The sequence below is a fragment of the Taudactylus pleione genome, unplaced genomic scaffold (genome assembly GCF_031769625.1).
Source record: "Taudactylus pleione unplaced genomic scaffold, aTauple2 ptg000333l, whole genome shotgun sequence".
Taxonomy (NCBI): Eukaryota; Metazoa; Chordata; class Amphibia; order Anura; family Myobatrachidae; genus Taudactylus; species Taudactylus pleione.
The window spans coordinates 1,175,972-1,191,423 of record NW_028284734.1 but is presented as its reverse complement, the minus strand read 5'-3'; the positions used below and the strand labels follow the sequence as shown (position 1 = coordinate 1,191,423).

At 42.8% G+C, this 15,452-nt stretch overlaps 1 protein-coding gene across 2 annotated transcripts in view; it reads left to right on the top strand.

The window, feature by feature from the left end:
• The window catches only part of IQGAP2 (IQ motif containing GTPase activating protein 2), a 319,379-nt gene that overhangs the window by 193,313 nt on the left and 110,614 nt on the right, over positions 1–15,452 (top strand). The window contains exons 11-14 of one of the 2 annotated variants that reach the window (XM_088443724.1): positions 3,220–3,307; positions 7,463–7,626; positions 8,829–8,989; positions 14,709–14,833. In XM_088443724.1, the coding sequence (XP_088299850.1) occupies positions 3,220–3,307; positions 7,463–7,626; positions 8,829–8,989; positions 14,709–14,833 (538 nt within the window). The remainder of the gene's footprint in view (positions 1–3,219; positions 3,308–7,462; positions 7,627–8,828; positions 8,990–14,708; positions 14,834–15,452) is intronic. The other variant, XM_088443725.1, reaches the window with a different exon arrangement.

The window sequence follows — 15,452 nt, the reverse complement described above, 5'->3', positions numbered from 1 at the left end:
CCTTACTCTGACAGAAATAGAAATATCTGACAGAAATTATAACAAAAATGGCAGAATTACCACATACCTCCAAAGGACCTGACCTCAATCCTCACCAAAGATGACTAGTACAATGATGAGCTCTTCAAATCTTCAAAAAACTTGAACAGGACGACTTTATAAGAAAGCTATGCCACTCTTGGGTCTGCAGTCTCCAGGGCCATAACTAAGGTGGTGCGACCAGTGCACAGGCACATAGAGCACATGCCCTGTAGGCAGAACCGGCCGACTCCACCCGCGGCCGTCCGCTGTAATGTATAATTGTAGAGGTGTGCCCGGCTCCTTCTCTGCCGGGCGCACCATTACTAATATAGATTACAGCGGGCAGCGCTGCAGCTGTCTGACCCCTGAGCTCCGCCCCCTCCCTGTCTGCTATAGTGTCTTCAGGCACTGGGAGAGCCATCATGTTGGGGGATTTGTACTTTGTGGCATAATGTGTAAGGTGGGTGGAATTTGTACTGTGTGGCATAGTGTGTAAGGTGGGTGGAATTTGTACTGTGTGGCATAATGTGTAAGGGTGGGATTTGTACTGTGTGGCATAATGTGTAAGGGTGGGATTTGTACTGTGTGGCATAATGTGTAAGGGTGGGATTTGTACTGTGTGGCATAATGTATAAAGGGGGGATTTGTACTGTGGCATAATGTGTAGGAGGGAATTTGTACTGTGGCATAATGTGTATGGGGGAATTTGTACTGTGGCATACTGTGTAAAGGAGGGATGCGTACTGTGTGGCATAATGCATAAGGGGGGGATATTTGTACTGTGTGCATAATGTGTAATGGTGGAGAATTTGTGCTCTGGGCATAATGTGTAATTGTGGGAATATGTACTGTGGGCATAATGTGTAGGGCATTACTACCGTGTGGCGTAATGTGTAAGGGGCACTACTACATATTAGCGCAACGTGTATAAGGGTCACTAATGTGAATAATGGACACTACTTGTGGCGTAATGAATTGGGGGTACTATAGTGTTGCCATGCCCTTTCCCTACAAGAACACGCCCCTTTTTGGCCCGCATGCATGTCGCACGCACTCTCCCTGTTTGTGATGGGGGGGGAGGGTGCACCAAAATGTCTAGTTACGGCTCTGGCAGTCACTTTCTGATATATGCACACCAAGGCTTGCGTAAATCAAAGTGCGACTGCACACCCAAGAGTGGTATATCTATTATATATGTTTACATACATATTATATAACGTGTGAGTGTGTGTATATATATATATATATATATATATATATATATTATATTATATTATATTACAAGCAAACACATACCCACACACATATATACATGCAACTAAACAGAAAATCTGTGCTGCTTTGTGACTGGCTGTAGTTAACTCAGGATAATGTGCACCTGTAACTGCAATAACCTCTGCTAAATCTATAGTAGGCAATTGACTTGCTGGGGTGCAGGTAGGAGTACTAGAATTTGGGAACACCAAACCAGGATACCCATGTAAATTGGTTTTTGCTTCTTTGAAGGAGCATTAATCCTAAAATACAGCTGCCTTCTGTAAATAGCCTCTAGTTACAGTCACAGTTTTCTATGAAAATGTCCTGATTTCCTAACAGTACTTGAGTGTTTTTCTTTGTTATAAAGCGGATTGCGGCCTCTTGCAATGACATTGATATATTGATTTTCTCTCATGGGACTCATTTGCACTTGATTGCTCAGTCTATTGAATACTGTCTTGGGGGAAGCTGTGACTGTAACAGAGCAAGTCATCTGCTATTATCAGACTGATTGTCAGAATAAGTTATCGGCTATGTCAGAGTGAGAGACACTGTCTGTAACTGTATAATGGTACTGAATAAACGGGTGTCCGCACTGCATAGTGAGGAGCTATTACACCATAATGACATAGGTTTTTCTCATCAGTCTTCAGTTCTGTTATGCTCCTGACAGTAAGACACATACATCTGATACATCTGACAGTGCTGTTAGTGGCTCTTCTATAAAAGGAAGCATGTCCGGGGGTCATTTGTTTGAAGTTTTATATTTGAATAATACACAAGAGAAAGGAGATCATTGAAAATGTTTCTAGACAAATAAAAGGTATAATTCATATTTAATACATAGTAAATAAAAACATTGCTATTTTCAGTTCCAATGCTCCTACAGATGAAGCTATAGTTATCCCAAATTTGTATCTAGATTACCTTTTATACAGTTATCTCTGTAGGTGCTAGATGAAAATTGCTCACAATGAAGAGAATACATTGGGATACTATGGATGCATCTGTATATTGTATTTATGCTTTAATGGTCTTTCAGCTAGTCTAGCTCTGTCCGGCTGTCTATAGTCTGGAAAATGTTTGGCCCTCTTTAAACTTTGTTGTGCAACATTGTGAAATGGAGGCCAGCCTATGAACACACATTTATTGGAAGTATGACATAAAATAGTTATATATTTTGATAAACTAGTACAGTTCTGCAGAGTCTCAATAACCACAAGCATTATAATTACTGCACTCAACATGTACATTCGTAAAAGGTGCCATTGTGTTTATTGGACCAATATTTATGAAAATGCACCTGAACCAGTAAGAGCCTATGACATCACCTAGGCACTTTGTGCCTCACACCTTAGTGGTATCCCTGGTACCACGTGAATGCACCCCTTAGTAAACTGCATTCTAAAGGATATTGTCTCGACCGACAAAATAGCGTTTCTACTGTCTGTAAGCAATAGGTGCCCTTTAAAGTGTCTTTGACATTTGATTGTCTACTGCAATCAACGTTGGACTGGCACACAAGTGTACAGGGAGAATCCCTGATGGGCCCTACAGCCGTGCACTCAAATTATACATTTTTACTCTACTAGAGAGGGTCAGTAACTTGGAGCAGGATCATGCATGAACTTGGGTGCTTGGTTTGTTTCTATGGAAACTACAGCAAGATTAGCCCTCCCTCCAACCAAAGTGGGTGGTATAACTTCTGATACACCCCTGTGCCCTTCCTTTGTAAAGGTGCCCAGTTATTTGCATGTCCTCACTAATGGTTGGCTAAATCTTAAAGCTTAGGCCCTTACCACTGCATTCCCTGGTGGGCACTTCATGCCCCAGTCCAACACTGACTGCAATATATGTTTAAGTCTTCGATCACAAGCTTAGTGGCTCTTTTTTCCAGGAATATAACAGTAACACAAAGGTTTCTCTCCTCCTGATCCCCAGAAAGCAGGTGTCCCCAGTTCTCTTGACAAAAGCGAGATTCAGAAAGACGTTAGTGTTGCCAATAAGGAAGCTGAAGCTCACATGCTTAGTGAGTAAACCTTTAAATGCCTGTCTGTCCTACACCTGAGTGGTAATCTTCATTAATTAGTGCATGCAGAAAATCTAGTTCTGTTGATTAATAAAACACCGATTCTATCAATAAATGTTGTTTCTGTTACTGTTCTTCTCAGTGTTGCAAATGCTCCAATCACCACTGTGTGCAGTTTTGGGATTATTCTTTATGTATCAGGTAGTTAACGTTTCTTTGTTTCATTATGTACGGCGTTTTTAGCCGCTAGTAAAGTAGCTGCTGAAACTGCTTTACAGATTCGCACGGCTCTGCCATTCGCAATGCTACCACTCCTTTCATGCCTATAAAATGAGATTCCCCCCCCCCTATTAAATCACATGATGATGAGGATAATGGGTATCCAAAAACGAAAGACAACACTGAAGTTTAAGAGGTCACAAAAAGCTTAATTACGCGTTTCTCCAACATGAGGCTTGCGTCCTTCACTCATCTATTTGTTATGCCTCCTAGTCCACGGCACATGATTGAAATGGTAAAAATACATAGGAACAAAATATTCCCCTGTGAAATATGCCTTTATGCTGAATATTACTTGTTCCTACAACTTGTTCATGTATGTTTAAGAATGTAACAAATATCCATGAAATAAAGGAGGAACCTGAGTATTAAACTTACTGGTCCTTTAACAACTCAGAACTTTTTGTGTTGTCTTACTATACTCATTGGATATTGCAGCAAATTTATTTCAAATTTACAAATTTTTTCGGCATAATTATTTCAAAGTAGCTTCTCAATTTTCTTTAAGAGCTCTATATAATAACGATTGCTGAACATAGAGCAATGTACCTTTTACTGTACGCGTCGGCTGAAAGGAGTTGTTATATTGCTGCTGCATGTGACAGTATGTTCTCTTCACGGTTTACAGTAATGTACTAGTACGGTGCATAGGATGTGGGTATCTGATCCTATTTCTTGTTGTTAGACAATTTTTCCCAGGGCACTTACCTTGCAAGAACAAAGTGTTTTAAGTAAAAGTCAAAAAATGTTTACTTAAAACCTAGCTAAATTAAATGTGTTTGTAATAGATTTACTTTTTTATTTATATACAGTATATATATTTTTTTCATTGTGAATTTTTGTACATCACGGTCAACTGCGAATTCCAGTGTGGCGACCATTTTCATGTCAAATATGTTTGTTCATGTGCACTGTGCTTCATCTAAGTGCAATTGATGTTTCAATAATGTATTGTTTGCAAAATGGAAAAAAAAACAAAAGTTCAAGACATTGAAATAAGTCATCCTCATAATAATGTTTTTATTTCTTTTAAAGAGGGTTCCAAATTGGTAGTTTGTTTCCACTAACCCGCATAGTGCTAACAGCTTATAGGCCTAAATGCATAGAGTGACAGCTGCCTCATCCATGGTGTTCCATTCTCTCTCTGTGTGTCACGTCTGCATGCATGTATCTCTCTAATAGTCACGTTGAGACTTCTAATTTGCATTGGGCAATGAAGATGATCTGAAAGGGCTTGTGTTGTGCATTATATTCTGTTACATAGATGTACTAACATCAGTTGCTTATCTGGTGCAGGTGTGACTGTGAATGTCTGAGAAATACATTGTATGTCATTAATTCCATATGTTTTTTTGTTCTGAGAATACAATAAGGTCAAATTATAATTCTATAACAGATCTCTTGATACCAGGACTACACAACGATCTCTTGCTCCATGTTACCCTTCAAACAACCCATTTTTTTTTCTTCTTTTCCTAGTCTGTTAACTTACATTCCTAAAAAGTTTGCTTATGTAGAACACTAAATAATATAAGAATCGGCATGACGGTGAATTTATATCTGTACAGCCAGCCTCGCCCTCCTGCCAACTTGTATAGTCTTTATTTCCAAATATTGAAGCCTTTATTTCTAGAAAGCGTTCAGGCATGTAAATACAAGTGGCCACAAATAATTGCTATTGGGTGATTTTTTTTCCCACTCCTTCCAAAGAAGCAAAGCGTTTTTTTGACCTCCTTTATACAATAAGGCATACTGGCTTTCAGTAAGGTGAATGTGCTTCTGTTACCCCTAACTCAGTTGTTCCCAAACTGGGTGCTGAGGCATTTCCAGGGGTGCCATGTGTTGGTGGTCCAGGGCAAAATCTAATTATTTATGGTCCATGTGACGGGCAAAACCTGTGGTGGTGGCTTTTAATCAAAAAATATGTGGACAAACACCCTGGCCACCCCCACAGAACTGACTTTAGGATGACAAATAAATACTACTTAAGTTTAATAATTTTTGCTAAATTTCCTAAAGAGAAACATTGGCCTAGGGGTGACTTGAAAAAAAAAAAATGCTGATAGTCTAGGGTACCGTGATTCAAGAAAGTTTGGGAACAGCTGGTCTAACTATTAAGTTATTAACAACAATATAATGTATTTATGTTAATATAGTGTATACTTCTACATTAATAAATCGCACCATAAAGCAACCTGAGTGAACCAAACCACAGCTCAGCCGCTCTGACCCATGCTGCTGATTTAAGCTGTTTTGCAGCATGCACAGTTTTATTAACATAACCGTATATAACTGGAATTAATAAATCAAAGTAGACACCCCACCCCAATTTACAATTGTATCTAATGAACACTGAGATCATTATAACCCAATAATAAAGCACTTCATTTGAAAAATAGGACAATATGAAATAATCTTACTCTCCTATATTAAACTACTGTATACATAAGCAGGGAGTGCTCACAGGAGCAGCTGCACCTCATCCTTTAGTTGTCGAATTGTTTTGTGGCATCACTAACCCCCCTAAATCAGCTCCGCAGGCACACGCTCCTCACAGGCAAATACATCTAGAACTCCTACATAACTTTTTTTTTTTTTTTTACCCATTCGCTTGCTCATCCTCCAATACATTCAACAGTTTTTTGTTTTTCTGTTTCCCTTCTAAAATAAAATAAATGACAAAAGTGTTTTTTTTTCATAGTATTGCAGATTGGCTTTGTTGTTTTTCCAAATGTAACATTTGGTGAATCCCTCATTTATACATACACTGCAAAAGTAAGAATCAGCTGTTGTCCAGCTCATTAACCCAATGGTGATAAGCAGGCATTCCGAGGGCCCAAATATGGCTCTCCTGACCAAAGCTATCCTCCCTCCCTGACTGAGTTCAGCGCAGTGCGTTCACAGGGGCTAGATGGAAGGTCAGTCAATGGTTGGATGGTGATATATTGTTAGCCAGCAGGACATACCAGCCCACTGTTTGTGCAGCGTGATCACTTAGTACCGCTGGTCTGACCTGATGTTGGACCCTTCTGGATCACTGAAAAATTCATGCAAACTGATGTACTAAGCCTTGGAGAGAGACACAGTGGATGAAGATAAAGTACCAACCAATCAGCTCCTAATTGTCACTTTACACTCTGTGGGCGGGATGTACTACATACCGCCAATTATCGGGTACATGATATCTCCGGTATGTACCTAGAAAGTCTCAAAGGACAGCTTTCCCGGTAAGAGCTGTCCTTTGTGATAGAGGGACTTCCAGGTTGGTCTTAGTTAGACTTCCAGAAGTCCTTTTGGCGTCATTCTGCGCATGCCTTTTGGGGAGCGTAGTGAAAAGAAGCTCATAGGCCTCTATTGGGTAATGCCATCTGAAGATCATGTTACCCACCGTATCCAAATTTGGGAATGTATCGCATTCCAGAGTTTGGTACATATAAGAAATGCGATAAAACCCCCGTAAAAAGGAATTTTTTGGGGTTTTACCGCATTTTTGACCTTAGTACATCCCGGCCTGTGTTTGAAAATGACAGGAGCTGATTGGTTGGTATTTTATCTCCATCCACTTTATCTCTCTCCAAGGGCTTAGTACATAGAACCCATAGTGTATATGACCTTATCTTACAATACAGTGACTTATCATATAGTATGTGTACAAGTGTGCGGTCATGGGTCCAGTGATATAAATGTTCTCATGGGACATCATTGTAGTCATCCTCCATCCGTGACATCCATCTTCATCTCCCATGGTTACTGAAACCTGGGACATCATTTACTTGTGATTCTGGAGTTGTTATATCTCTGGTAAGTATACATCCCCTTGTCCTATGTAATAATGTTGTGACCACCCTTTGTTTCCTTTGCTGTACTGTAATCTAGTGCTAGGAGCCGTGGAGACAATAAACAATGCGATACGTAGCGGAGATTCCTCCCAAACCATGGCGGCTTTGCAGCTTCCCGAGGCCTATCTGCCAGCTGTCCATCCGTTCGCTGAGACTCTATACCAGACTGAGCTCCTCAGCCTGCAGACGCAGAATCCTGCGGTAAGAGATTCCCCACAAGCTCACATTTTACATGAGATAAAACAGCTCATAATCCGCTTTATCAGTAGTTGTGGTGTGGGCGTCTTATGTGTTCTGCCAAATAGACTGAACAGCAATTCATTGAGCCTTCATGGGAATCACTTGAGTTTTATTTTCTGGCTGAAGTAACTTCAAGAAACCTTTTAAGGTTAGTCAGTTGAAGCTATTTACGAATACAGATAGTGCCTATTTTTATTTGCTCGTTAACAATTATTTAGCCACAGCCTAGTCCACAGCACAACATTTGCATAGTGTAATAACTGACGACAGCCCATTGGGCACAGCTTTGATGTATACATTTTGGATTACTTCAATCTAAACTAATTGATTGGTTCCTATAGGTCAATGCACTCAGTAAGTTTGCCTGCAGGCTGTAATCCCCACAATAATGCTGTGTACAGACAATAGGTCTGTGAATGGCGTAGTTCAGACATATGGTGTCGGCTGTGCTGCACAGCCAATGGCAGATATATCTGCAAATATATTGGGGCGTCGTGCTGTGTGTGCGGGAGATCAGCCGAACGCCTGTACACTTGCTGCAGAGGCCGCGGGGAGGGGGGCACGATGCGACCAGTTGGCAGATGACAGTTGTTCAGTGTGTAGATGTATCAGCAGGTCAGTCGATCTACAGATAGCCTTAAGGTGGGTACACACCTAAAAGATATAACACGCTATAATATTTTATAATCTATATTATCTTTCATTTAATGCCATCATGTACCAAAGCACTGGGCATTAGGTCTACTTGGTCTTGATGCAGACTGTGTAAAACCCTGCATGTAATAACAGTCTGGTGAAAAGTGAAATAATAAAAATCACATTCGTTACTGTATGCAATACAGCCAGGGAGACATTACTGTGATGGTGACGGCTTTCTCCCACTATATGAGAATATAGATGGTTTGTCAGAACACAGTAGATTGTCAGAACAGAAATATGTGGGCACAGGGAGGGTTCCACAATAAACCTTTCACAACTGACATCTAAACTATGAAAATAACAGCAGTGTAGTGTTTTTTTACTTCATTTGATGGTTTTACCTTTTCTTTAAATCACCTATTTTGCAAGTGTAATACTTGACAATGCCATGATTGCATTATGTAACTTTAAATTTGACAGTGATTCATACACTATAGTAACTCCTGCCTGTACTGTGCATACAGAACAACCTCATGCAGGAAGAGCTGTACATCGCTGTGGAGATGCTGTCTGCTGTCGCATTGTTGAATCAAGCTCTGGAGACGAATGACATAAACGCAGTCCGTACGCAGCTCGCCAGTCCATCCATAAGTTTCAATAATCTGGAAGAAGACAACATGCAGCGGTAAGTTGTATTTATAGACGTGGTGGCTGATGCTGTGAGTGCGCCCTTACATGTCATTCATGGTGCCCACTCCTGGCAAGCCTCCTTACTCTCTGTTGTAAAACATAATTATACATCAGGGGCTGACTACTCATCGGGTATAACTACATTAATAGCTTTGCGCACTGACGTAAATTTATCCCAGATGCCCGGAGGCAAGTTATCATTTAGTGCCCCCCTATCCCCCATATTTACAGCCCTAAGTGGAGTGAATATATTGTAATGGAGGAGGTGCCCCTCTCAGTGCTGGTGCCTGACGGCAGGCTCCTCCATAGTCTCCCATACTTCTGCCTAGGGATGTGCGCCGGACCATTTTTGCCGGATTTGGATTTGGTTCTAATTCGTCGTCCGGCTTTGGATTTGGATTTGCCAAACTGCGGTGACTGGCTTTGGATTTGGATTTGGATTTTTTTACAAAAATTGACAAAAAAAGCTAAAATCACATAAATTGGTCTTTTTTTTCTTCCTAGAGTATTATTAACCTCAATAACATTAATTTCCAGTCAATTTAGACCATATCACAGCTTATAATATTGTTTTCAACATTATTGGCCAAAGGTTGCAGTGAGCTGACTGGTTACTAAGCGACAAAGCAGCGGCACAACGACACAGACACCACAGTATAAAGCACATCTATGACACATTGCCACACAGCAGTGGCAGAAATGAAAAGTAGGGCACCCACCCAGTGGGGTACGGCCAGCAGAGTCATAGTACTTGTTTACAAAGTGGGCTACGGCCCTAGGAGTCACAGTGCACCATCTTATTAGCATTACACCGCACATAGGGCCTGATTCACATTACACCATAAAGTAGTGTCTCTTATTTATGTTACGACACACAGTAGTGCCCCTTTTACACAATGCCCACAGTAGTGACCCTTTTACACAATGCCCACAGTAGCGGTGTCCCTTACACAATGTCCCCCAGCAGTGGTGCCCCCTATGCAGTCCCCTTAGTAGTAGGGTCCACTATGCAGTGCCCCCAGTAGAATGCCCCCCAGTAGTATGCCCCCATTAGCAGGCCCCCCCCAGTAGTATGCCCCCCATTAGCAGGCCCCCCCAGTAGTATGCCCCCCATTAGCATGCCACCCAGTAGTATGGCTCCCCCAGTAGTAGGCTGCCCCAGTAGCAGGCCCCCCCAGTAGTAGGCTGCCCCAGTAGAAGCCCCCCCTGTAGTATGGGCCCCCCCTGTACTATGGCCCCCCCTGTAGTAGGCTGCCCCAGTAGCAGCCCCCCCCAGTAGTAGTAAGCCCCCCCAGTAGTATGGCCCCCCCAGTAGCAGGCCCCTCAGTAGTATGGCCCCCCCAGTAGCAGACCCCCCCCAGTAGTATAGCCCCCCCCAGTAGCAGGCCCCTCTGTAGTATGGCCCCCCCAGTAGTATAGCCCCGCCCAGTAGCAGACCCCCCCCAGTAGTAGTTTAGACCCCCCCAGTAGTATAGCCCCCCCCCAGTAGCAGGCGCCTCTGTAGTATGGCCCCCCAATAGTGCAGATCCCCCACAGTAGTATGGCCCCCCCAGTAGCAGACCCCCCCCCCAGTAGTATAGCCCCCCCCAGTAGCAGGCCCCTCTGTAGTATGGCCCCCCCAGTAGTATTGCCCCCCCCCAGTAGCAGACCCCCCCCCAGTAGTGCAGACCCCCCCCCAGTAGTATAGCCCCCCCCCAGTAGCAGGCCCCTCTGTAGTATGGCCCCCCAAGTAGTATAGCCCCCCCCAGTAGCAGACTCCCCCCCAGTAGCGCCCCCGGACCTTTGACAAGTAAAAAAATATAAAAAATAAAACTTACCTGATTCCCCGCTCCCGCGCCGTCCGCTCTGTCACACGCTGAGGAGGGAGCCGGAAGACGGAGCTCATGTGTGAGCTCCAGCCGGCTCCCTCCGTGCAGCAGCCAATGAGAGTCTGTGTGACTCTCATTGGCTGCTGTAACAAACACACAGCTGCCGCTGGCGGCTGTGTGTCTGTGTAGGGCAGAGCGCTATCACTGCGCTCTGCCCTACACGCGAGGAGACCTGATGTCGGATTCTCTAGTGAGAATCCGACATCAGGCGGCCGTCGTTCGGCCCCGAACGGGGATCCGAGTCAGGCGGTGAACACCCGAACAGGGTTCGGGTGGACTCGGATCCCCAATGTTCGGAGCGGTTCGGATTCCACAGAATCCGAACCGCTCATCTCTACTTCTGCCCCTGGCTTTGCGCAATAATGGCTTTGCACATGTATAATAAACATGTAAGCAAGATAGTGTAACAAATGTTTTCCTTTTAAAGGTAATTTACAATTAAGGAGATGTCTTTATAAAAATGTATCACAAAAACTCCATGTGCAGGAGTACTCTGGGTTTGAGTTTGAGTCCGATCTAGACCTCTGCACATTTTACATTTGCCCCATCTGAGCACAGCATAGTTTTACCAATTGCTGTTTTTTTTAATTTGCTCACAGCTCAGAATCCGCCCCTGGGTGTTTATTTGCAAAAGTTCAGCACAGAAGAATAATAAACCCAGGGTAGGGACACCAATTGTACAGGTATTGGGAGTGGTGGTTAAAAAGTATTTCAGTTGAATAATTCCTTTAGATACTGTAAAGCTGGGTACACATCAGATGTTACCCAGCCCGATGTCGCGGGCGGCGGGACCCTGCATGCGGCATGTGCATAAACACTTGCCTTTGCCGGGTCCGACGGGGGGGAGGAACACGCCATGCTGCATTCTGTAGCATGGCATCGTTACCGGTGTTATCCCCCGTTGGCCCTGCAGTAGGGCCGACGAGGAATGTGACTTATGACCCGCGGGAGCACGCATGTCATGGGTAAACCCTAGACTATGTACCCGATATGTCGCTCCAATCCGCGGGATCAGACAACATATAGTATAATGTGTATCCAGCTTAAATTGTCTAGTGGACCATCCATTATAAGAAGTTTTGTACCAGGCAGATCTAGTGCAAATTCAAATAAAACAAAAAATTATTTTCCAATATGTAAATGATTTTATTTATAAAGTGCCACAAGGATTCTGTAGCGCCGTTCAGTGGGACCACAACTGACAATATGGGGCATATGTATCATTATTCGTAAAAGAGACCTGGAATTTTCAGACTTTTGACGGCTGTTATTGCGTCTCTGCATTAGATTATCTTCGCCATATCTATCAATATTGAGCTGACTTAAATAAAAATGCAATAAACTTGCTTTTGTGAACTTTTCCTGGAATTTTTCCGCGTCTTTTATCGCATCTGACTTCAGGCAAATGCCGTAACAGTGTGATTACTGCGCATGCGCTAAGCTTGGCAGAATTGGTGTAAGCACTAGTTCAAGTGTCCTGGCCTTTGGTGTGTGTATTTTAAAAGAAAAAATTTATTACATTAACATTACTGGATGAGATTACAAAAAACCCACTCCTGTTCCAAATTATGCCTTCAGATCATGCCGAGAATTACAGAATCTGTGAGGCGATTTTGATACATATGATAACGCAACGCAACGCAACGCAATTAATTTCTATGGTTCTGCAACTTTTGCAACAAAATAATGCAACAAAGTTTTGCATCAAAACTCCGATAACACATCTAACACATCTGGCGGAAAAAATAAAAATGTGAAAAAAACCTTTTAAAATGGCATTTTTTTGCATAAACAGCTTTAATATATATGTCCTAAGGTACATAAATACTGACTGCTACAAAAAAAGTAGATCATTTCACATAAATACATATTTACATTGTGCAGTTGGTATAAGTATTGAGAGAAAACAAAGGGTAGAAGACCCTGCTCGCTGATCCAATGTACTTTCGTGGCAGTGATCGCCGAAAAAAACCTTACTTATCATGGATTTGGTCAGGCCAAACAAAACCCCCACTGAGTGCTGCCATTGTGGCAGATCAGGAGAAATGTAAGAAATGAATGGAAAATCAGCAAACAGTCAGGAATTGGTGGAACCATTGCTAGGCTCATTCACATAGTGAACATGTTGTCTCATGTTCTGTTTCATGTATGGTGTTCCTCAGCCTCAGGGAATATCTGCCACTTTGCTCAGATGGTTTCCTGACATACTACAGATTTTAGGAATCCAAAGGAATCTGATTAAATAAATAATGCGAGCAGCAATTCCCAACTAGAGCCTTGTAAGTGAGGGGTTTGTATGCCAGGTCACATCATTGAGTCATGGTACAGGTTGAGTCTCCCATATCCAAAATGCTTGGGACCAGGGGTATTTTGGATATCGGAATATTCCGTATTTTGGAATATTTGCATAAAATAATGAAATATCTTGGTAATGAAACCCAAATCTAAACATAGGATGCATTTATGTTTAATATACACCTTATACACATAGCCTGAAGGTCATTTTATATTATATTTTTAATAATTTTATGCATCAAAAAAAGTTTGTGTACTTACCGTATATACTCGAGTATAAGTCGACCCGAATATAAGCCGAGGTACCTACTTTTACCCCAAAAAACTGGGAAAACTTACTGACTCGAGTATAAGCCTAGTGTGGGAAATGGCAGCAGCTGGTAGTGCCCCCAGTAGTAATTCCCCCTGGTTGTGCCCCCAGTAGTAATCCCTCCTGGTAGTGCCCCCAGTAGTAATCCCTCCTGGTAGTGCCCCCAGTGGTAATCCCCCCTTTCAGTGCCTCCAGTAGTAATCCCCCCTGGTAGTACCCCCAGTAGTAATCCCCCCCTGGTAGTGCCCCCTGTAGTAATCCCCCCCTTGTAGTTCCCCCAGTGGTAATCCCCCCTTTTAGTGCCCCCTGTAGTAATCACCCCCTGATAATGCCCCTTGGTAGTGCCCCCTGTAGTAATCGCCCCCTGGTAGTGCCCCCTGAAAATGCGCCCTGGTAGTGCCCCCTGTAGTCATCGCCCCCTGGTAGTGCCCCCTGTAGTTCCCCCCCCCCCCCCTAGTAGAGAGAGACGTGAAAAGAATAAAAAAAAATAAACACTTAAACTCCCGCTCCTGGTCCCGCCGCTGTCCGCTCCTCCACTCCCGCCGCTGGCCGCTTTGCATGGGAGAGACATCGTCATGACGACGTGTCTCCCATCACCCACTGCGGGAGCCGGAAGATGGCTCCCGCAGTGGGAGCAGCAGCAGCCGCTGAGAGTCTGACAGACTCTCAGCGGCTGCTGATTACACCAAACACGCAGCTGCCGGCTCCGGCGGCTGTGTGCTTGGCAGTGTGTAGCGCTGACCGAACTCCGTCCGGTCAGCGCTACACTTGACTCGAGTATAAGCCGAGGGGCTACTTTTTCAGCACATTTTTTGTGCTGAAAAACTCGGCTTATACTCGAGTATGTACGGTATATGAAATTAATTTATGTTTCATATACATCTTATACACACAGCCTGAAGGTTATTTTATACAATATTTTTAATACTTTGTGCTTTAAACAAAGTTTGTGTACATTGAACCATCCGAAAGCAAAGGTGTCACTTTCTCAGTCATGCTAAAAATATTCCGTATTTCGGAATATTTGGATATGGGAGACTCAACCTGTATTAGTGGCATCAATCATGTGTACAGTGTATCCTGTCCTTCAGCAAAGTGCATGTACAGCAGTGGCTTGTATTAATTATTGAGGTATTTCATTTTCCATGAATGTGCTTTGACCTCAGCCACTAATAGTCATCCTGTAAACCCCTGTGGAATATTAAAATGGGACATAAGTAATTTATTTATTTTGTTTCCAGCTATATTAGCGCACTGGTATCCAGTAAGAAGGAAGCTGCAGCTCAAGGTCAGAGCTATTTAAGTTGGACTGAGATTCAGAACTACATTGATGTAGTCAACAGTGACGTCCAAGAGGAAAATGAACGTAAGTCTTTGATTCCCTAAATCATCGTTTGGCATTATATATTAGCCGCTTATACAGTTATACATTCTAAAACAAAGTTATTGTCATGTCTAGGAAATGCCCTGTTTTAAAAATCAGAGCTTAGTAAATAAGAACAAGTAGATAAATGTGGCCATGATTTCAACTTTTGAGAACGATCTAAGATAAAACTTTGTTCGGAACGGAAGGACTGTTCTCCTATGCCCAACACATTTCATGTCAGTAAGTCTTTTGAAGGAACCATTTTATAGGATTAAATATCTGATATTGGGGAAGTGATAAATTAATGGTCTTTTACATATATGTGTGAATTTTACACATATCGATTACATAATCTATATGGGGGCTGGACAAACCTCATGGCACCTAGAGGTGATTTCTATAGGTCTGAGCGAGTGCGTACATTCTAGATCTCCCATTCCAGTGCACACAAAAAAGGGTAAATTATGAACATCTCTGTATATCTTGTCTAATGTACAGCAGCCACAAGTCACAGTGGTCCGTATTCAAGCTAAAACTTAGGACGTGTTATTAAGATGGAATTCCTTTGTGCTGGATGGGATAGATCACCCTTGTAACTGAAGACAGTATGTGGCTTGTG